General features: G+C 45.0%; 1 protein-coding gene across 1 annotated transcript in view; it reads left to right on the top strand.

The window, feature by feature from the left end:
* LOC130124836 (MAM domain-containing glycosylphosphatidylinositol anchor protein 2-like) overlaps nucleotides 1–22,446 on the top strand; it is a 199,167-nt gene that overhangs the window by 23,049 nt on the left and 153,672 nt on the right. The window contains exons 4-5 of the mRNA XM_056294184.1: nucleotides 17,131–17,327; nucleotides 22,271–22,409. Coding sequence (XP_056150159.1) covers nucleotides 17,131–17,327; nucleotides 22,271–22,409 — 336 coding nt within the window. The remainder of the gene's footprint in view (nucleotides 1–17,130; nucleotides 17,328–22,270; nucleotides 22,410–22,446) is intronic.

A 22,446-nucleotide genomic window follows, 5' to 3' on the forward strand; every position in this document is an offset into this window, starting at 1 on the left:
GTCTCCTACACTTATCGATTTCAAGCTTAAGGATGCCCAGTCCTTTTTCCTAGAGGGGAGTCTTCAATGTTTTCATTTAATTTCAGCTGCATTAATTTTGCTCCAGCATCTAATGTTTCTTTATGTGACTGAATGAAAAGGGTTTAGACTTCTGCGGAGGCAGCTTATTCTAGGCTCAGGCGGTTCGTTGACCATCCTCAGCACGATATGTTTAAAAGCTAATACCGGCAGAAGACAGTGTTCACTGAAGTACAAAAACCTTGAACAAAGGTTTTCTTTGAGGACATGCTATTCTCAGTCAGTACGTAGACTGATGAATATACTGTCATGGCTAAAACAACCATAGGAGATGTGTTCAATGGCAGTTTTGTAAATCTTAAAATTTTAAAAACTCAATCTGTTGTTCATTGTAATCTTTTCAAGAAATGTCAAAGCTTGGTGTAAAGACAGACTCTGAAGTAAGAGTAAGGTGGAGACTGCTTTTAAGTTCCCAATCTACAGTGTTTCAAATAGATTCAGTGAACGATAGTTGTCCAGGGAAAACCAAGAACAGAACAAGGTACCACTTCAGGCTGCTCTGCCCAGCTCATCAGTTACTGGAGTTGAAAAATAATGTTCTTAAAAATAAAACACTATTGGTAGATCACTGAGATGTTTGCAGCAAAAAGCTAAAAACAAAAAAACATGCACATCTTCCACACAGTTTTCAAGGACAACCCCCCCCCTTTTCTCCAACAATTACCCCACTCTTCTGAGCCATCCTGATCTCTGCTCCACCCCCTGTGTCGATCCGGGGAGGGCTGCAGACTACCACATGCCTCCTCCGATACATGTGGAGTCACCAGCTGCTTCTTTTCCCCTGACAGTGAGGCGTTTCGCCAGGGGGGCATAGCACGTGGGAGGATCACGCTATTCCCCCCAGTTCCGCCTCCCCCCCGAACAGGCTTCCCGACTGACCAGAGGAGGCGCTAGAGCAGCGACCAGGACACATACCCACATCCGGCTTCCCACCCGCAGACCTGGTCAATTGTGTTTGTAGGGATGCCTGACAAAGCCAGAGGTAACATGGGGATTCAAACCGCCGATCCCTGTGTTGGTAGGCAATGGAATAGACCACCACGCCACCCGGATGGTAACCATTTTAACAATGGAGAAAAAACACTACATTTTTTGTCAGTATGCTAATTAACACAGCTGATGGTAACGTCAGCCAAGCAGAATACACTGTAAGGCCAAAAGGATGTGGACATTTCTTCGAATGAGTCAATTTAGCTATTTCAGCTACATCTATTGCTGGTAGATGCATAAAATCAAGCACACAGCCATGCAATCTCTATAGACAAACACTGGCAGTAGAATGGGTCGTACTGAAGAGCTCAGTGACATTCACAATGCACTGTCATAGGATGCCACCTTTCCAACAGGTCAGTTGATCAAATTCCTGGCCGGCTAGATCTGACCCGGTCAACTGTAAGTCTGTTATTGTGAAGTGGAAACGTCTTGGGGCAACCACAGCTCAGCCATGAATCTGTAGAACACACAAGCTCACAGAACGGGACTGCTGAGTGCTGAAGCGTAGCATGTAAATCATCTGTCCTTGGTTGCAACACTCACTACCGAGTTCCACACTGCCTCTGGAAGCAACGTCAGCACAAGAACTGTTCGTCAGGAGCTTCATGAAATGGGTTTCTATGGCCGAGCAGCCACGCACAAGCCTAAGATCACCATGCACAATAACAAGTGTCAGCTGGAGTGGTGTAAAGCACACCGCCGTTGGATGGCGGTGGGCTGAAAGGGAGCGAGTACCCGCAGGCATGTTCCAAAATGTAGTGGAAAGGCTTCCCAGAAGAGTGGAAGCTGTTATAGCAGCAAAGGGGGACCAGCGCTATATTAATGCCCATAGGTTTGGAATGAAATGATCAACAAGCACTTATGGATGTGCTGTTTAGGTATGCACATACTTCTGTCCATGTAGTGTAGTGTTAGCCATCACTGAAAAGTATTAACTACTGCGAAACCAGTAGAGAATAAAAGGAATTGCATCCAGCGCTTTACCTCTGTCCCCGTCCATAGGGTTAGTGGTTGTGTCAGGGAGGGTATCCGATGTAAAATTTTGCCAAGTCAGTATGCGGATTGACAAGACCATACCAAATCGGTCAAGGCTCCATACCAGATCGATCAAGGTCTGGGTTAACAATGGCCGCCAGTGATGCTGTGCCCTCACAGGGTACCGATGGAAACTGTAAAATCCGCTGTGGCGACCCCTGAGAAACAGGGGATAAACTGAAAGAATAAGAATGAGGGACTGTTGAAATAGTGAGAAATAATTCATCTGACTGTAGATCCTGCCCTGAAACTTTCACACACATTCCTCCTGATGGTTCTCTCTGGTGTCCTTCAAAAGGGTGGATTAGGACAATGAACTGATTTTTCCCTGTTATCTGTGGAAGTCCTTGCACACCCTCTATTCCATATTGTTAATGCTGTCACCAGAGAATTTCAGCGAGCAGGTTATGTGTGTCTGGGTCTTCATCTGTTTGTAGACACACATATGAGAGGTTGGGCAAGGATTTCTTTTTTTCTTTGGGCAACTGGATTGTCTTGCTAGATTCATTGGATTTAAAACCCCATGGATGTGTGTGTGTGTGTGTGTGTGTGTGTGTGTGTGTGTGTGTGTGTGTGTGTGTGTGTGTGTGTGTGTGTGTGTGTGTGTGTGTGTGTGTGTGTGTGTGTGTTCTTTTTCAGCTGTATTTGTGAGGGTCAATTTGCACACATTTTTGCAAATTAAGGACATTTTGGTTGATCCTCACTTCTTTAAGGTGCTGTTTTAGGGTTAGGACTTGGGTTTAGGGTTAGGATAAGGGTTAAGGTTATGCATGTAAATGGTAAATGGACTGCATTTAAGTAGCGCTTTTCTAGTCTAACGACCATATGCCTCACATTCACCCATTCACATAGTGATGGGCGAGGCTGTCATGCAAGGCGCCAACCTGCTCATCAGGAGTTAGGGGTTTAGTGTCTTGCTCAAGGACACTTCGACACATTCTCTGGAGGAGCCGGGGATCGAACCAGCGACTTTCCGATTACTTGACGACCTGCTCCACCTGCTGAGCCATGCCGCCCCAAAATGTAGTGCTGATGTTTATGGTTAGGGGCTAGGGAATGAATGTAGTTAATGAGGGTCCTCACAAATATAGGAAAGCAAAGATGTGTGTGTGTGTGTGTGTGTGTGTGTGTGTGTGTGTGTGTGTGTGTGTGTGTGTGTGTGTGTGTGTGTGTGTGTGTGTGTGTGTGTGTGTAAGCTAAGCTGGAAATAGAGGCGGCCCACTGGGCCCATGCTTATGCATGAACACTCTCACTGCCAGTGAGGTCCTAACTCAGACACACATGTCAGAGGCTTAACATGTCATGACACACGCCTCCTCAGCCACGCAATGCCGCGCAGCCCATGGATTTGTGAGCCGGGGGCCCGCGGAAGTGTGTCTGTTTTATGTTTGCCGACTGTCGAGGGAGTTCATGAAGAAGCTCACAGGCCAAACATCGGCTGATGGTGTTTGTTTAGGTGTCCGTGCCGGCTTTGCTTTATCCAGGCAGTTGCTATGAGTGCCGCTTCCTATCTCATCAGGTGTCCAATTCCCGCTGCCCTGCTGCAAGGTACCTGGGTAAATGTGTGTGCCGAGCCAGAGAGGGCAGTGGGTTTAGGAGAGAACACTGGCTTACATAGATATAAGGTAATAAAAATGGGCCTCGTCGCAGACATTATGCAGTCACCATTAACTGCTCAAGCCTTCATTATTGGTATTTACATTCCGTGCTTGTATTTATATACCCCCTGAGAGTCTGCCGTAAAATGAGTAGATAATACATTTGTGCATATGCAGAAGGAAGAGTGTGGGAGGGCGATCTCAGGGGAGCGCATCGATTAGCAGGTTAGGTTGGAGACAGCAGCTGCTGGTGCCAAGTTCAGAAAGGTGAGTTATGAGTCAGACTGAAGGAAGATATTGTGGTTGAATGGCATGCCTTCTCCTATATCTGGATTTATCATACTGCTCTCCTACAAATTATTAAGAGAAAAATTAGCATTTAGAAGTGCAACATATTATTTCCCTCTCTCCCTTAATGTAAATGCAACATGATCTGATCGCTTATATTACATTATATTATATTATATTACATTACATTATATTACATTATATTATATTACATTATATTGTATTATATTATAATATGTTGTTATATAACCTTTGCAATATGCCATAAAACCATCAGGAAAGATCAGCTAATGCACGTAGACAATGATACAGAAGTACTTAAGTGCTTTTGGATGTAAATGACCTGGCGTGATGAATGGTGCAATGCAGCCATGGTGAGTTATCCGAGCCTTGTTTGAATCAAGGCAGAGTGAATCAGCACATTATGTGTACATTATGTAAATATTTGCTGGCGTGCTTAATGGAGGTAAAGCTGGTTCACGACTGGCCATTACTCTTTCAAGGACTTCTTGCGGGAAAGGCCCCTTAATCAGAGTGCTGGAGTCAACCTCATCTCCTGTCTCTGGCCTCTTCGCCATGAGGCCTGAATCGTATTCATGTCATGTGCGCCACAGTGGCTGTCCTTCGCTGAATTTCCTTAGTACTCCAGGTTTTGGTCTCTTAACATCGTCCGTGAGCCAGCAAAGACTACAGATGCTTTAAAAGCTGGTTAATTCTTCACTTTTAATCACCACCAGTGTATGTCGGACATGAAAGAACAATACCCCAATGGCCAGCTCTGGATAATGATTGATCTTGACTTCTACCAACTTATAAAACACCAATTACTTGAGTAAAAATCATTATTCACTGGGAATGATTTATTGTTGTTTGAAGAAGTCTTTTGGGGATTGCAAAGCCCTAAATGGTCTCAGGGGACTGCTTAAATTAAAAGGGGCATTGCAGCCCCAAAGCCAGGTGAGTAAGAGGTAATTGACCCTCGGGCGGGCGTATTTGTTTGATGGTGGGAAGAGTAGATAGGTCTTTTATTACCTCAGGAGAAACAGGAAATAGTGAGAGAGAACATAGTCTTCTTCTTAAGACTGTGAAAACAGTTTAGTGATTATCGATTTATTTTTTTGTCCCCCAAATCGTTGAGATTTTAAGGCGTCCAATTGTGTTAGATGGTACACTCGGCAGTACGCTAGGAAATATGGAAGGGGGTGAATTTGCAAAATGTTGTTGGCTGGATTCAGAGTTGTGATGCCACAAGAAGCCACGACGTGCATTCGCCTGGATGCCCACTAAGCCTACGTGATGCCCCGTTTTTTTTAACAAAAATTTTAAAAGCTTGTTAAGGGGCAGCAGGGTGGCAGGAAGACCGCAAGCCATCGACAGTCCCTCGATTCAAGGTTCTGTATCAGCAAACACCCCTGCTGAAGTTATTTTGAGCAATACATTGAGTCCCCACTAGCTGCAGGGGTGCTCCTCTGTGGCCTGTCCTTTCCCATGACCCCCTTGTGAAAGAGGTGATTGAGAGGAGACTTGGCATATAGGGAAAATTTCCATCCTACTCATCAATATGTAATAGCACTGTATAAGCACTTCTTTTTTTGGCAAGGGCTTTTTTCAAGAGTCCAACAACTCGCACTCTGTAACAACTGTTAAAAAAAGAAAGAAACAGTTCATATGTTGTGATCATGTCTAAAAATCATTATTCAGCACAGATGTCCACCGCCACGCGGGCCCGCCTTAACCAAACGGGAGAGATGGTCGTTACCTGAGGCCGGGGAGGAGCGCTGCTGTGTCACTTCACTCCAAACTCTTGACTAATGGAGGGTCTCTAGGTGTTGTTGTTTAAAGTGGTGGTTTTCGGGCCAGTTTATTTTCCAAGGAGATGAATGGGAGAGGAGATGGGCTCAGGCAGATGCCACTGTCTCTGAGAAACGACGAAGAAGAGATTCATTACCCCACCCCTCACAGCACTATTTGGCCTCATTATTCCCTCCTCTCGATCACTCGGAGGAAGTGAAGGGCTGGAGGCGCTGCTGGGGGCTGCTGATCCCTCCTGCTCCCCTCCACTTATCACTAACACTGCACATGAGCACACCATGCCTCCACACGCACACACACACACACACACACACACACACACACACACACACACACACACACACACACACACACACACACAAACACAAACACACACAGAAAAGAGTGTACAGTGGAAAATGTGCATACAGTACATGCATACATGCATAAACAGGTACCAGTAAACTCACAAACACATATACCCATGTACAGCGCAAACACACTCACTCAAACCCATATCCACACAGAAGCCCATCCTAAGCCCCCCATGACAAGTGTAATTGAAAAAGCACAACTCCGGGCAGTGAGGAAGACGGCGATGCAGCAGTCTGAAGGGAAATGCAGAACGCTGACCACAGTGTTAACTCCTAAAGCAGCAGCTTGAGCAGAGGCCACGTTGGTGACATGTTTAACTTCAGGATGGCTTCACTTAGCTAGGAGAAAAGCCTTTTCTGCCCTTAGAGGTCTAACGTCTTCTGCCAGGATAGTATTCCACTTCCGGAAGAAGGATCAAGGAGAGGAATGTATTCTAGCCTAATGGGATGTGTGGTCACAGCACAAAGTAAAGATTGATTTTAGAGTCATGCCACACATAATCTGAGTAGTTTCTGGGCTGACAAGACAGTAGTGGATAAACCTCTTTTTACTTTATCGTATATTATAGTAGCTTATAGCAATACTAACAAGAGCTGTGGTCTCCAAATCCAGTTAAGCTACTCTGGAACAAATGCCAAAGTGTAGCTTTAGCTCTTGCTTCACTGACTCTATGCTGTATTACTACTTTAATTGATAGTAATTATACTTAACCAGGCCTGATGACTGTGGCCTCAGAGAGTGAGTTAGTCACCATTAACATAACGGTCAGCTCATATTCTGTGGTCGCTGCAGAGAGATGGAGAGAAAGAGAGTGGCCATGTGGAAGTCAATTAAAGGATTTAGAAACAGAGAACACTATAAAAATACCCATCTTGAAATCGTATGTTATATAAACTATTATAAGCAAACCTGTAATGAGCAGTTTCTCCAGCTCTAAGCTGAGCTGATTAAAAAAAAACTCATATCAAGTGTTGTGTTTTTCTATGGGTAGAGTATATCCTGCCTTGTGCATTGTGCCAAGGTATTGTCGTTTGTTTCTTGGAAATTTCTGGAACAGGGGCGACTGCATTGTAAAGAATTTAAATTAACTCAGCCCACTACTAGAAATTATCTTTATATATATATATACACTCACCAGCCACTTTATTAGGCACACCTGTCCAACTGCTCGTTAACGCAAATTTCTAATCAGCCAATCACATGGCAGCAACTCAATGCATTTAGGCATGTAGACATGGTCAAGACGATCTGCTGCAGTTCAAACCGAGCATCAGAATGGGGAAGAAAGGTGATTTAAGTGACTTTGAACGTGGCATGGTTGTTGGTGCCAGACAGGCTGGTCTGAGTATTTCAGAAACTGCTGATCTACTGGGATTTTCACGCACAACCATCTCTAGGGTTTACAGAGAATGGTCCGAAAAAGAGAAAATATCCAGTGAGCGGCAGTTCTTCGGGCGAAAATGCCTTGTTGATGCCAGAGGTCAGAGGAGAATGGCCAGACTGGTTCGAGCTGATAGAAAGGCAACAGTAACTCAAATCACCACTCATTACAACCGAGGTATGCAGAAGAGCATCTCTGAACGCACAACACGTCGAACCTTGAGGCAGATGGGCTACAGCAGCAGCAGACCACACTGGGTGCCACTCCTGTCAGCTAAGAACAGGAAACTGAGGCTACAATTCGCACAGGCTCACCAAAATTGGACAATAGAAGATTGGAAAAACGTTGCCTGGTCTGATGAGTCTCGATTTCTGCAGATGGTAGGGTCAGAATTTGGCGTCAACAACATGAAAGCATGGATCCATCCTGCCTTGTATCAACGGTTCAGGCTGGTGGTGGTGGTGTAATGGTGTGGGGGATATTTTCTTGGCACACTTTGGGCCCCTTAGTACCAATTGAGCATCGTGTCAACGCCACAGCCTACCTGAGTATTGTTGCTGACCATGTCCATCCCTTTATGACCACAGTGTTCCCATCTTCTGATGGCTACTTCCAGCAGGATAACGCGCCATGTCATAAAGCTCAAATCATCTCAGACTGGTTTCTTGAACATGACAATGAGTTCACTGTACTCAAATGGTCTCCACAGTCACCAGATCTCAATCCAATAGACTACCTTTGGGATGTGGTGGACTGGGAGATTCGCATCATGGATGTACAGCCGACAAATCTGCAGCAACTGCGTGATGCTATCATGTCAATATGGACCAAACTCTCTGAGGAATGTTTCCAGTACCTTGTTGAATCTATGCCACGAAGGATTAAGGCAGTTCTGAAGGCAAAAGGGGGTCCAACCCAGTACTAGCAAGGTGTACCTAATAAAGTGGCCAGTGAGTGTATATATATATATATATATATATATATATATATATATATATATATATAGTGGCGCAGTGGTTAGCATGGTCACCTCACAGCAAGAAGGTCCTAGGTTCGAGCCCTGGGTTAGTCCAACCTTGGGGGTCGTCCTCTGTGTGGATTTTGCATGTTCTCCCCGTGTCTGCATGGGTTTCCTCTGGGTGCTCCGGTTTCCTCCCACAGTCCAAAGACATGTCAGTCAAGTGAATCGGTGTGTGTGTGTATGTGTGTGCGTGTTTGTGTGTGTGTGGGCCCTGTGATGGACTGGCAGCCTGTCCAGGGTGTCTCCCCACCTGCCACCCAATGACTGCTGGGATAGGCTCCAGCATCCTGTGACCCTGGTTGGGATAAGCGGCTCTGTTAATGGATGGATGGATGGATATATATATATATACTACATATATATGAAAGCTAAAAAAAAATGAGACTAAACTTCTTGCTAAAATGGAAATTTCTGCAGTGAGAGAGGAAGTCAGTTTTCTCCTCTTTTCCCTGGCAGTTTAAGCTCAAGTTAAAGTGGGGATGTGAAAATGCTTAATGAATAATTCAGGACTGGTTACACAGTACTAGAAAAGCATGCCAAACAGCAGGGGTAGCAGAGGTGGCATGTTGCCCTTTACAGACCTAAGCCTAACTTGCCTGAAACCTCCCCACTGTGCAATTGGCAGAGATTGCACAGTGCCCTTTCTAAAGCTCCACCTTTTATGTCCACCCCTTTAGACTTAGACTGCTTTTATTTGTCATTGCTTTATATGCATGTGTCATACATACAAGGGAACGACATTACGTTTCACAAGGACCTCAGTGCCACATAAAAACAAATAACACACAATAAATATTAAAAACAAAAAGTGCATTAAAAACAAGAATTACTTCACAGACTTAAACATCACAAGCACACCTGACACGGGCAGTGAGTAAGACGGTCAAAAAGTCATTTTATGGAGGTCTAAGTGTGCAGGCTGTTGAGGAACCTCACAGCCTGAGCAGTGAAACTGTTGCATAGTCTGGTGGAGGCAGCACTGATGCTCCGGTACCCCTGTACCCCTTGCCAGAGGGTAGGAGGGTGAGGTGGATGTGGGAAGGATGGGTGGGGTCCTTCATGATGCTAAGAGCCTTCCGGGTGCACCGTGTGTCAAAGATGGCCTTGGATGGATGGGAGATCAGTTCCTATGATCTTTCTAGCTGTCTTCACTTCCCGCCGTGGGGATTTACACCAGAATGGTTGTTTCTGCCCCCGGAGGCTGACGTAACGAACGAACGAACGAACGAATTTCAATTCCAAAATCGAAAACAACTAAGCAGGAGTGGAGAGGAATGAATTTCACCTCAACATACAAATGTTGACAAAGCTGCACGTGCAGACATACGCTCTCACATGTACCCACCCACACAAACATGCACCCAAGGCCCCCCCCGCTGAAATCACACAAAAAACATCCTTGCTCATTTGCCTTTTTTTGAAAAGGCATTGAAAATGCCAGTGATATTGGAAACAGCTAGCTAATTATATGTGTTGCTTTAAATATGGAAGAGACCCCCCTCCCAAATGAGACATATCTGCCATCTGAAAAAGCGACACCTTCTCTTCCAAAAGTGAATTTGAATACTACTGAAGATAAAGCATATTAATCTTAACACCCTGCTTTCACCTAAAGCCTGGACTGAATGGAGTATGGAAAAGGAAGAATTAAGTATTTACTTGGGATTCATTCAACTTTCAAAATGCATTGAAAGCATTTTGTAATCATGTCCAAAATGCTGTTTGAGATCTTCTGTGAAATATATTTTCTATAGCCCTCCATTGATTTATGAACAAGATTGCACAGGTTATAAAAGATAGGATTTAGACAGTAACTTTCACTTTTTTTGTGGGGGGCGGGGGGACAATAATTCTTATTACACCCGGAAGTGAGAAATTTTTTTTCCAGTGGGGTATCTAGCACTTAAATAATCTGCGAGGGACACATTGTGTTCTGGGGCTTGCATGATAATCGTAAAATATACAGTATCAGTAATGGAAGGGCTTGCCTTGTGCACATTACCATAATTATTATGCCGTGAGATGTGCTCGTATCTCTTACTGTCGGCTGTGTCTAGTGACTGCCTCTGTGCGGGTAGCTGCACTGTGTGGTGGAGACAGGTTGTCACACTGCCACACTTGGATATCACACTCTCTGTGAATGACTTCACCCCTGCATTCTCTGCTCTCACTCCTTTTCTCCCTGCTGACTCCGCTGAGAGGTGCAAGACATGACGTTGCTCAGACCCCGTATCTCCTGTCCTGTAGAATGATATTCAGTTTACCGAGATATCTGTTTTACACAGGCGCCATCATGGCGGCACGGCTTTGTGCAGAACTGATGTATGGTGAGTGCCCCCACCCGCCAAAACCCCACCGGTACTCCCCCCCCTCCCCTCCATCCCATCCCCCAAAATACACACACCTCCCCTTCACAACACACACACACACACACACACACACACACACACACACACACACACACACACACACACACACACACACACACACACACACACACAGAGTCAGATTCTAGTGTGGCGCAATACCTGCCACCAAATAGATATAGCCTGGAGCAGATAGTTATTATAGCGTCTAACTATGAGATAGAGGTCACCGTCACCAAGGGGTTGAGAGATGGAGGGAAAGGGAATGTCCTGATGGTAAATTACATGCCGGATCCACATATTCCATCAGAGCCTTCAATATAAGAGGGGATGCTATATATCACCAATATGGCTTATTAACCTTGCGACCTACATAAATGAAACACGAGGAAAAACCACTCCATTCAGCAAACCGAAATGACACCCCGTCTATATCAGGATTTATTGTGATTTCCTTTTTGCTGTGGTGTGTTTACAGATGGTGTATCGATGTTGCATACTGTATCATTATTATATATGACTCCTTGAGCTACAGTAGCTCTGAACAATGGATATCCACTTAGGAATAATTTAGTCCAGGTTGTTGAATTTGATATGCCGTCTTCACCTCCCCTCGTTTTACAATTTTCTTTCTATTTTTTTTCCCCGTTTCATCCGAGGCTGTTGCTTCCATTCGCAAACAGCTATCAGCGAGCCTTCAAATATTAAACACACTCCCCTTTATTCGCTCAAACGTACCCTGAACAGAGTGGTTGTGGCATGGGACACGGCTCCACCAGCCAGTCTTGATGTCTGGAATCATCAATCTGAGCTCCGGCAAAGAGAGGCTTGTTGTTCAGTGGTGCAGAGTCAGAGCAGGAGTTCACATCTCTTTTTGCTTCCAATTTATTCTGAGGTGCTTCTACCTATTTTGGATTTGCCTTTACATTCTAGATACTAAAAGAAGAGGTTGCAGGGTGAGGTCCTTCACAAGGCACACGCTGCTAGAAAACAGGGTCTCTAATTCCCTATGCCTCCCGCTCGAGTTTCTACCGAAATAGCCCATCACGAAGAGAGGAAGCCACCCCTTATTGCCCTTATTGTGAATGATTCCTCATGTCAGCCTCTACGTATATCATCACCTTATTAACCCTACATCTGGATGGCAGCTCACACCCCAGCCTCCATTCTCCTTTAGTTTCTGTCTCTGGAAGCCCCCTGATCGCTCGCTCGCTCGCTCTCTCTCTCTCTCTCTCTCTCTCTCTCTCTCTCTCTCTCTCTCTCTCTCTCTCTCTCTCTCTCTCTCTCTCTCTCTCTCTCTCGCTCTCCTCTCGCTTTCTCGCCCCCCCGACTTGTTCCCCCTTTCACTTCACTTTCATTGTTCCTTATGCATGGAATGAGGGCAGGTTGCTTATCGCTGACATAATGGGAATGTTTTTGGCCGTGAACCATACAACACTAATGTCAGTCGGGTCGGTGGCACGTCCCAGTAATCACGCTAGGACAATGATTAGCGCCCGCAGAGCCGAGGTGAAATTAATCGCAGGCCCCCCCCGACACTGAAGGCTGACAGACTGAAAGCCTGATGTGTTTTGTCCCAAATGACTCCTGCAGGTTAGACAAAGAGTGAACGACATCAAAGAAGAGGCAGAATAGAAGAATAGAGAGCCACGGGTTAGTACCCAAGAGGAGGCCCAATAAAGGTGTTTGTCTTCGTGTGAGGGTCTGTGTGTGTATGTGCGTGCGTGCGTGCATGTGTGCGTGTGTGTTTGTGTTATGCATGCGTGCGTGTGTGTGTGTGTTTATTTGCATGTCCAGGTGATGGTGGGTGGGCTGAGGTAAATGAGTGTGAGTTTTTGTGCAGACGTCTACTTTTGGGGGGGGTGGTGAACATGAAAGGCAGAAGCTGGAAGGTTTGATGTGGTAATGAAGCACCGTCTTTACTCTTCATCTCTCCTCTCTTTCATCACAACTACCCACTTGTGCCTGTTTGTCCAGCACATGTTAGGGTAGGCCTGTGCAGTTAAAATCAGCTTTTTGCAATACAAACGGGAGCACCTCAACTTGACAATCTAGCAATCCCATTTTTTTTTCCTCAAAGGTGCGTTGCAAAAATTTAACGTCTTGTAGCCGAGTAGCGTCTAAAATATCGTACCTTTTGGGCGTCCGGGGTAGCGTAGTGGTCTTTTCCGTTGCTTACCAACATGGGGATTGCCAGCTCAAATCACCGTGTTACCTCCGGCTTAGTCGGGCATCCCCACAGACACAATTGGCCATGTCTGCGGGTGGTGCCATAAGTGGGTATAATGTTATGAAGATTCTAAGGGCGCCAGAGTAGAGGGGGGCGCCACAACGGTGCTCCAAAAATATTGAAAAGAAAAATCAATAAATCAGTTTTAAAAAAGCAGTCATTCTTCAGAACTGTTATTAAAATAAAGTAATGATTTAAAACGTACATTGAAAGGGTTTGTTTGTAAAAAAAAAATTCTTTTTACATTTTTTTTAATACATTTATTTCTAGTTTTCCCCCTTATCCCACCCAACTACCCAATGGCATATGGCCAGATCTTGTCGAAGACCTCCCCACAGGAAAGATTCCACAGGTTCAGTGTGGGCTATGGTGGTATCACATTCCTCTTTGTTAAGAGGATTTTATATGTAAATTTGTCAAACTAAGAAGATGGGTCCCTTATTGGAGAAGCTGTTGATGAGGGGATTGTTGGACAAGCTGGTAGCATATGGGATGAAGGTAGAGGAAGGGGTTTAATGTTTAGAGAAGTCAGGAAAATAATAAAATAATTATTTGATTATTAATTAAATAAATAAAGAGTGCTTAGTCATATTCTTTATAGGGGCGCAAAATCCCTGGCGGCACCCATGTCTGTGGGTGGGAAGCTGGATGTGGGTATGTGTCCTAGTCGCTGCACTAGCGCCTCCTCTGTTCAGTCGGGGCACCTGTTCGGGAGGAAGGGGGAACTGGGGAGAATAGCTTGATCCTCCCATGCGTTACGTCTCCCCTGGCGAAACTCCTCACTGTCAGGTGAAAAGAAGCAGCTGGCGACTCCACATGTATCGGAGGAGGCATGTGGTAGTCTGCAGCCCTCCCCGGATCGGCAAAGAGGGGTGGAGCAGTGACTGGGACAGCTCGGAAGAGTGGGGTAATTGGCCAGATACAATTGGAGAGAAGAAAAAAAAAGGGGGAGGGGAATCCAAAATAATAATAAAAAAATTCTACCTTTTTTTTCAACAAGTGAGAAAAAATGCCATCATGGTGAGATGTTTCCACCAGAAATAACTTTTATTTCCATATATCAAATTTTGTTTTACACATTTTGCTAAAATAAATACAGTGGGCTGACTCATTTCAAGATTTGTCAGCTGTTTCACAAAAACTCTCAAAAGGGAATGCACTAGAGACAAGTGAAATTAGTTCATCCCACCAATGGATCTGATTTCTTTTCTCTTGACTAAAGGAAAACGGGATTTTAAGACCCATTACTTGACAAAGTAAATTTTTAATATTAAAACCATTTTGCGTTGCAACTGCAGGCTGACTGGAGAGAAAAACTGTTTTCCTCCCCTTGTCTCTGTAAGACATCCTCTGACTCATGTGATGCGCTTGGTGCACATTAATGTGTCATGCTTACCTCCACCCCCGCGATGTCTTAATATCAGAGGAACCCAGAGACATGAGGCTTGTTTTGGGTGGTAGGAGTGAGCGGGAGCCATGCCCAGGTTAGCCCACCGAAGCGTTTAGCTGTACACGGACAGATTTAGTGGCCTGTGAACCCATAAACCTGCAATTACAAATCCTAACAACTCTGGCGCAGGAGGCCTGTACAACCGCATTTTTCCTCTGGGCGCAGGGAGTTAAGCTCCACAATCAGCCGAGCGTGACTTCAGAAGGTAATTGCACAAGAACGACATGCGCGACATCCTTATGGGGCTAAGACTGATGGCGGAGGTGGAATTTTGTTTGAAATTCATCAAATTTTAATCCAGTGCGTACATTTCCATATTTCCATATTTATCTCTTTGCGCTCCTAGCATCCACTTCCCCTCTGCATATCATTTTGGACCTATTAATAGCTCCAACCCCTCCTTACCCTGTACATATGTTTACACATACACACACACACACACACACACACACACACACACACATACACACACACACAGTCACCACTCTCAAAAGAGAGCCACGTTGACAAACTCCAATCTGGTCTGGTGTTCAAAGACGCGTGCACAATGTAGATAGGGCTGTCAGTGAATCACTGTTTCCACCACAGTTGGAGAAATAGACTGTTGGAGGCGGGAAACAGATGAGCGCAAGGACCTGGGTAGAGTCAGAGATAATATGCAGGATTCATATACTCCTCCTCCTCTCTAATGAATCAGTGTATTTACTTTGAGCAATCTGCTCCTCCAAAATAGCCCCACTCAATCGCGCTGTCCCCTCCGTAGTGTTGTCTTACCGCACCCCCATCTTCACCCATCCCCCAAAGGTAATTGCTCTTACCTGAGCCCCTGTAATAGATCCTGGATGAAGTATTGACCGCCGCTAGATTTTGATTAAGGGGCTGTAGGGCAGAACATGTCTTTAATGAAACTGAGGAATCAGCATTCTCTGGCTGATGTGTAGAGGCCCTCTGCACTGCAGTGTGGCCCACATGCACCTTGATTATGCCCTGATCCCCAGCAAATCCAGGGGTGGGCTTGAGCTACTAAATTAAGAGGATGACATTGTCCATCAATTATATCTAAAGCATATGTATTTTTTTCCTTTAAAATCTAATAGTTGAAAAAAAAATGGCCTCAGCATTTCCTGGCTGGTGTGCTGAGGCAGAGAGCAGTGTAATGTGACTTGCATGCACCTATGCAAGGACCTGATCCCCAGCAAATCCAGGGTGGGCTTTAGCTACTCACTTAGAGGGACGACTTTGCCTGTTAATAATACCTAGACCATATGCAGTATTTTTTTCTTAAAAGGCTAACCAGTTAAAGAACTGGACATGTTTATGTAAAAGCTTGCTTGTTTGCATGGCCACTGTCCCTCATGAATTCACTTTCTCACCGTCTCGGTCACTTTCTTACCCTCTTCGGTGACTGGATCTGCTCACTAACTCAGTCCGTCGCACACTTGCTCATTTACTTTTTCTTTCACTTATTTAATCCCGCAATCAATCTTTCATTTACTGCCAGCTCACAAGTACACTTAGTCACCCACTAATACACCAAATTACTTTTTACTTTGTATGCAAAAGGTCGAGCTTTATCAGTTTGAATTTTAGAACTAGGGATAACTTGTATTAGCTCTTCTCATCCACTCCCTTAAATTGCCTTTTTTGCTTGTGTTAAAAGCTGATTGCATCTCGGACGGAGATGAAAGGGAAATGGCTAGCTCCACTAGTTCTTTGAGCGTGCAAATGGACATAATCTAAAAGGCGAGTATTAGCATGCTAAAAGACACCACAATCATGATGAACACCATTTGCCAAGGCTTAATGCGATAGCCGGGTAAGATGATTAACTTTGAATCCATTTAATCAACCGCAAGCGCTTTCTCAAATAACCAACTGTCAGTTGCCGGGTAAAACTTCCCTCAGATCTGTTGGGAATGGATAGAGTAACAGATGTATCAAGTCCGCTAAGTGCCTAATCGGGGCAAGAGAACAGGCAAATATCATTTGTTTGAGTGATGGACATCAGATAAGTGTTTGCGGTGGATATTTGTGATCCTTTGCCAACCTTATGTTTGAGTTTAACTTTGTTGAGTCTGACTTTGAAGGCTTCACAATGTGGGCTAGCTTATTGACTGGAAAAGTCAATGTGCCCTTGGGCTGTGTGCTAACGATTTGTGTGGCTCAGAAGAAGTGGGACTCATACCTCCTCTCAGCCATCAGCCTCATTGTCTGAATACCAATACCATTCTCTGTGGATATTGTGCAACCTTTGACCTTTACAACACACCCTCTAACCACAATCAAACAGCTGGGCACACAAGATATTGTATTTGTGTTGAACATGGCGATCATCGATAATTTTCTTGCTGATTTGTTATCAGTCCCACAGCAAGGCCCACAATGTGTTTGTATTTTTCAGCGGGACCTTGCCCATATGATTGATTGATCCAAGCGTTCTCTGGCTCATTCATCTCTGTAACAACTGATGGAAAAGCTTTTATGGATGGACCCCTCCTCCCCTCTGTGTGTGTTTCTCATTCAGACCTGGATGACCCAGTGGTGACGGTGCACCAGAGCATAGGAGAAGCCAAGGAGCAGTTCTACTATGAGCGGACTGTGTTCCTACGCTGCGTGGCCAACTCCAACCCGCCTGTCCGATACAGCTGGCATCGTGGGAGAGAAGTCCTGTCACAAGGCTCTGACAAAGGTGTGGAGATCTATGAGCCATTTTTTACACAGGTAAGGCAGAAGCACAATTTTCCGTAAGAACAAAATGTGAAAGCCACAAATGGTGTATGCAAAGGGACATGTGTTATTTTACACGGCAAATACAATTACAGTGTGGAGTTCTGCTGATGTGAAAAGTAGTATGATGACCACAACTAGCATCAGTTACACAGTTTTGCACAGTTATAGGCTGAGGTGTTGCACACCTATACAGAATAGATTGTGTGTATTCACATTCAGTTCACACAATTCAGTGAGTACATTTCTTCAAATTGAAATGATTTGAGAACAAAGCTGATATTCTAGGTGGTTTGCAGATAAGTTCTCTGTCAATATTTAGTCATTTTTTTGTTCCATCTTTAAAGGAATTGAATTTTATAGATGGCAAGGTGAGTTGCAAGGGCACTTGAAAAGGGATGGGGCAGAAAAATGGGAGGGAGAAAAAGACATGAGAGAGCAGAAAAGAGGCCTGGAAACAAAGAGAGGAGTGAGAGAGGGGAAGAGAGAAAGAGGGATGATAAATTAATGTTTGGTCAGATGGAGAAAGATAGCCGAGAACTACTGGAGTGTGTGAAGGAGGATCACAAAGCAACCCACCCGAGCCCCGGGTGGAACCTTTTCTCTCCCAATTCGACTCTCCATCCCTCCCGCCGCCCCTCATCCTCCCCTCAGTTAGATTTTACTTAGCCTTCAAAATCTTAGCATAAGCCAATCCTATAAACTGTTTGTGAACCACACAAATAAAGAGTGAAATTCACCTCCTGGTCTACCTCTGAGGTATCAAGTCTGGTTGGATCCATTCAGGTTCGTTCAGGTCTAGTTAAGTGCACTTCAGTGCAGTTGGGCCCCTGTTGAGTTTGGGGATGCATGTGGAGCTCCTCTCTCCCTCCCTCCGTACTTCTCATTGCGTACTTTTAACCCACCTACAGACAGAAATGCAAGGGTGGCATTTCAAACTTTGCACAGGGAAACAGGTTCATAATTAACTAAGGCCCAGAGTTATCCTTCCATTGCGGGCATTGTCTTTGCTGTCTTACTTTTTTCCCTCCCCCTCGCTCTCAAAGCTTCTCATGCACAGTGCAGGGGAAATGCAGAGTAATCATCAGTATTATGAAGCCGCTTGGTAGTTTGCTTCTGAACAGTAGTTAATATGCCTCTCTTTTTATGTAGTGGACAGGATGTGAATGTTTCAGTGCAGTGTGAGCTCCTTTCGGAAAGTATTGTCTCCATCTTGAAAAAGTTGCCTAAAGGTGAAATCAGTGATTTTTCTCCATTAATAAATAATTGTTTTATCGTAATCAGGTAAGGTAATACTAACTGGCAAAGAAAGTTGAATCAGTTCATTTGGGTACAATGTTTATTGACCATCGAAGAAAGTTGAATCAGTTCATCTGGATGCAACGTTTGACAAATACGTTTCATCCATCTAAGTGACCTCTTCAGTCTAAACTGACTGCAGGTATCCCCACCCTCATAAACAATACAGTGGCATAACGACTGAAATCAACAATCAGTTTCATATGCAAATTTGGGCGTGACCAATAACTGGAGTTTCAATGGCCGCCCATGTGTACTATTCACAGAGGATTTGGGAATGTTTGCAATCACAGCATTGTAAGATGGTGACAGATGTACTCTTAGGTCCCCCTTCAGTTCAGGGATGCTCGTTCCTTCTTCAGATAAATGGCCTCTTTGACTCTCCACATGTACTATTCACAGAGGATTGGGGGATTGTTGCAACCACAGAATTGTAAGATGGCGAAAGATGTACTCTTAGCCCTCCTCCTCGGTTCAGGGATGGTCATTCCCTCTTCACATAGATGGCCTCTTTGACTCCCTGTTCAAACCAGCGTTCCTCTCTATCAAGAATGTGCACATCCTCATCCTTGAAAGAGTGGCCACTGGCCTGTAGATGGGTGTAGACTGCAGAGTCCTGGCCTGACACGTTAGCTCTTCTGTGTTGTGCCATCCTCTTGGCCAGCGTCTGTTTAGTTTACCCAATGTACAAGTCATGGCAATCCTCCTGGCACTTCACAGCATAGACTATATTGCTCTGTTTGTGCCAGGGGACCCGATCCTTGGGGTGGACAGACCAATTTCTGGCGCAGCATGTTTTGGGGTGTGAAAGCAACTAAGACATGGTGTTTGGAAAATACGCATCTCAACTGTTCCGACACTCCCGCCACATACGGAATCACCACTGGTTTACACTTAGGCAGCTGTTGTCCTTTTCCTCTCTTTGATCGGCTGGTGCACTGTTTGGGCGTCTTCCTGGCTTTGACAAACGCCCAGTTAGGATAACTACACTTAATCAGGGCCTGTTTAATGTGGGATTTCTGCCCTTCTCCGACCGCTGTGTGGGTGGGGACGTTGTCAGCTCAGTGGTACAGCACCCTGATGACTCCTAGTTTGTGCTCCAGTGGATGATGAGAGTCAAACCTTAAGTACTGATCAGTATGTGTTGGTTTATGGTAAACATCAACAATCAAATGTCCCCATCACCAATTGCAATTTCACAGTCTAAGAAGGCTAACCTATCATTTTTCAAATCCTCCCTGCTGAACTTGACGTGGTTGTCCACAGAGTTAATGTGGTTAGTAAAATTTAGTACGTCCTGAGATTTAATTTTAACCCAGGTGTCATCCACAAAGCTAAACCCATGGGTAGGTGGTGTCCCTGGATAGGACATAAGAGCCCTCTTTTCCACTTCCTCCTTATACAAGTTGGCCACTTCAGGTGAGACTGGGGAACCCATAGCACACCCCTGCCTCTGCCTATAGTACTGCCCCCTGTATGTGAAGCACATGTGAAGACACAGCTTCAGGAGCAGACACACTTAGTCATTGTTAAGGGTGGTCCTATTACTAAGGGTGGGGTCGTTTTGCAATTTCATACAGACTAACTCCACTGCTTGATCAACAGGAACGCACGTGAAGATAGACTCAACATCACAAGAGATATTGTAACGGTGAGGATACCTACAGTCAGTTTAGACTGAAGAGGTCACTAAGATGAGTGATGAAACATATCTGTCAATACATGTTGTATCCAGATGAACTGATTCAACTTTCCTTGATTTTCTTACCTGGATTATTGAGCATGCATAAAGACAACACTAACTGGCATTTATATCATGGTAGGAGACACTCTCCCCATATCACTGCTGAAATTTTTGACCGAGTAGAATGAATACTGGTGCAGCATTTAACAAGTTTCTACTCAAACAGGAAATGCAATTGAAATGTGATGATGTTGTGGCAATGCTTCTGTTGGTCAGGTAGGGTAGAACAATGTTCCCATATAATTTGATGTAGTTTGTTATACATCAGTTTGCCTGTTTTAGCTCAAGTAGGACGATGCCATTTTTACAAGGGTGGGAACTATTTAATATTGAGCACACAAATGACAATGGCTGCTACACAGTGTTTGTAGTTATTGCCAGAGGCAAGGACAGATGGGGGGAAATCACCATTTTCAGCTTTAACGTAGCACCCTTCAGGGGCAACATCTCTCAGGCTCCCTACTTTTTCTTTTAGCCCTCTCTCAGTCCTGAAGAAATCTCTCACCGTCGACTCTCTGCCCTTTACCTGCAATCACAGTCCCATTCCCCCAACTCCTGTGCGGCTCTGCTCAATCCCCCCATCAACCCGCCCATCAATCCCAGCAGTACATTTTCCACATAATGTGCTCGTCCCTTTTATTCCTTTCTGTGCCCCCCTACATCTCTTAAATAGATTTCCATTCCAGTCACCCCCTCCCCTGCTGTGAGGACAGCCTGCACTCTGAATACCATGTAACTCATCTTCTGAAACCCGCCAGAGGCAGATGAGGCAAAAGAGGAAGTGGTGTGTGTGTGGGGGGGGGGGGTAGTAATATGTGTGTGTGTGGGGGGATAAATTAATATCATTAGGTTATCCATGAGCTTCATTGGAAACGAAAGACATGAGTGATTGCTATGTTTTGAAGACTGCCACAGTGCGTGGCTGACTCATGTCTTAATCTGCTGCCCCCTCCGCCCATGGTGGAGTCAGCCAGATCAAAGGCTTGCATCCCACATCACAGAGCCGGGGTCGGGACTCCTGTCTGTCAGGCCAAGATGGAGTCAAATACTTTGTTACTCCCCCGCCACACACACACACACACACACACACAGGGTTATCTACCATTTGGTATATCACTGTGCTACCTCCGGCTTGGTCGGGCGTCCCTACAGACACAATTGGCCGTGTCTGCGGGTGGGAAGCCGGATGTGGGTAAGTGTCCTGGTCGCTGCACTAGCACCTCCTCTGATTAGTTGTGGTGTTTGTTCAGGGGGGAGGGGAAAATGGGGGGAATAGCATGATCTTCCCACGCGCTACGTCCCCCTTGCGAAACTCCTCACTGTCAGGTGAAAAGAAGCGGCTGGCGAAGCAGCTGGCGACTCCACATGTATCGGAGGAGGCATGTGGTAGTCTGTAGCCCTCCCCAGATCGGCAGAGGGGGTGGAGCAGAGATCGAGACGGCTTGGAAGAGTGGGGTAATTGGCTGGATACAATTGGTGAGAAAAAGGGGGGAAAATAGAAAAATAATAATTTTATGCTATATTGTATTATTATTATTACTATTCCAACAACTGTGAACTTGTTTATCTTTCTGAAGAGAATCATATTTCATGTTCCACTTGGTTAATACTGAGTAAATATGACTGTGTTAATCTGTATGACCGTTATTTAAGAGTGTGTGTGTGTGTGTGTGTGTGTGTGTGTGTGTGTGTGTGTGTGTGTGTGTGTGTGAGTGTGTGAGAGAGAGAGAGAGAGGGGGGGGGGGATGTGCTTGGATGGGATTTGGTTCTTTCCCAGTATGTAAGGGAAAGTTATCCCAGTAAACAAATACATTAGTGTCTTCCTAAATGGTGTTTTCCACATGTTTATGTTTGTATTGCACACATTTGCATACCAGTGTTGGTTTGATCTGAGCTGCAGGGGGAGACGAAGATTTTGAAGTTAAAGAACCTGCGTCCTCAGGACTACGCCAACTACAGCTGCATTGCCTCTGTCAGAAACGTCTGTGGTATCCCTGACCGCAGTGTCATCTTCAGACTCACCAATAAGACAGGTAATGTAGGGCAGTGGTGATTGATATGTAATTAAAT

Source organism: Lampris incognitus, chromosome 15 (assembly GCF_029633865.1).
Source record: "Lampris incognitus isolate fLamInc1 chromosome 15, fLamInc1.hap2, whole genome shotgun sequence".
Taxonomy (NCBI): domain Eukaryota; kingdom Metazoa; phylum Chordata; class Actinopteri; order Lampriformes; family Lampridae; genus Lampris; species Lampris incognitus.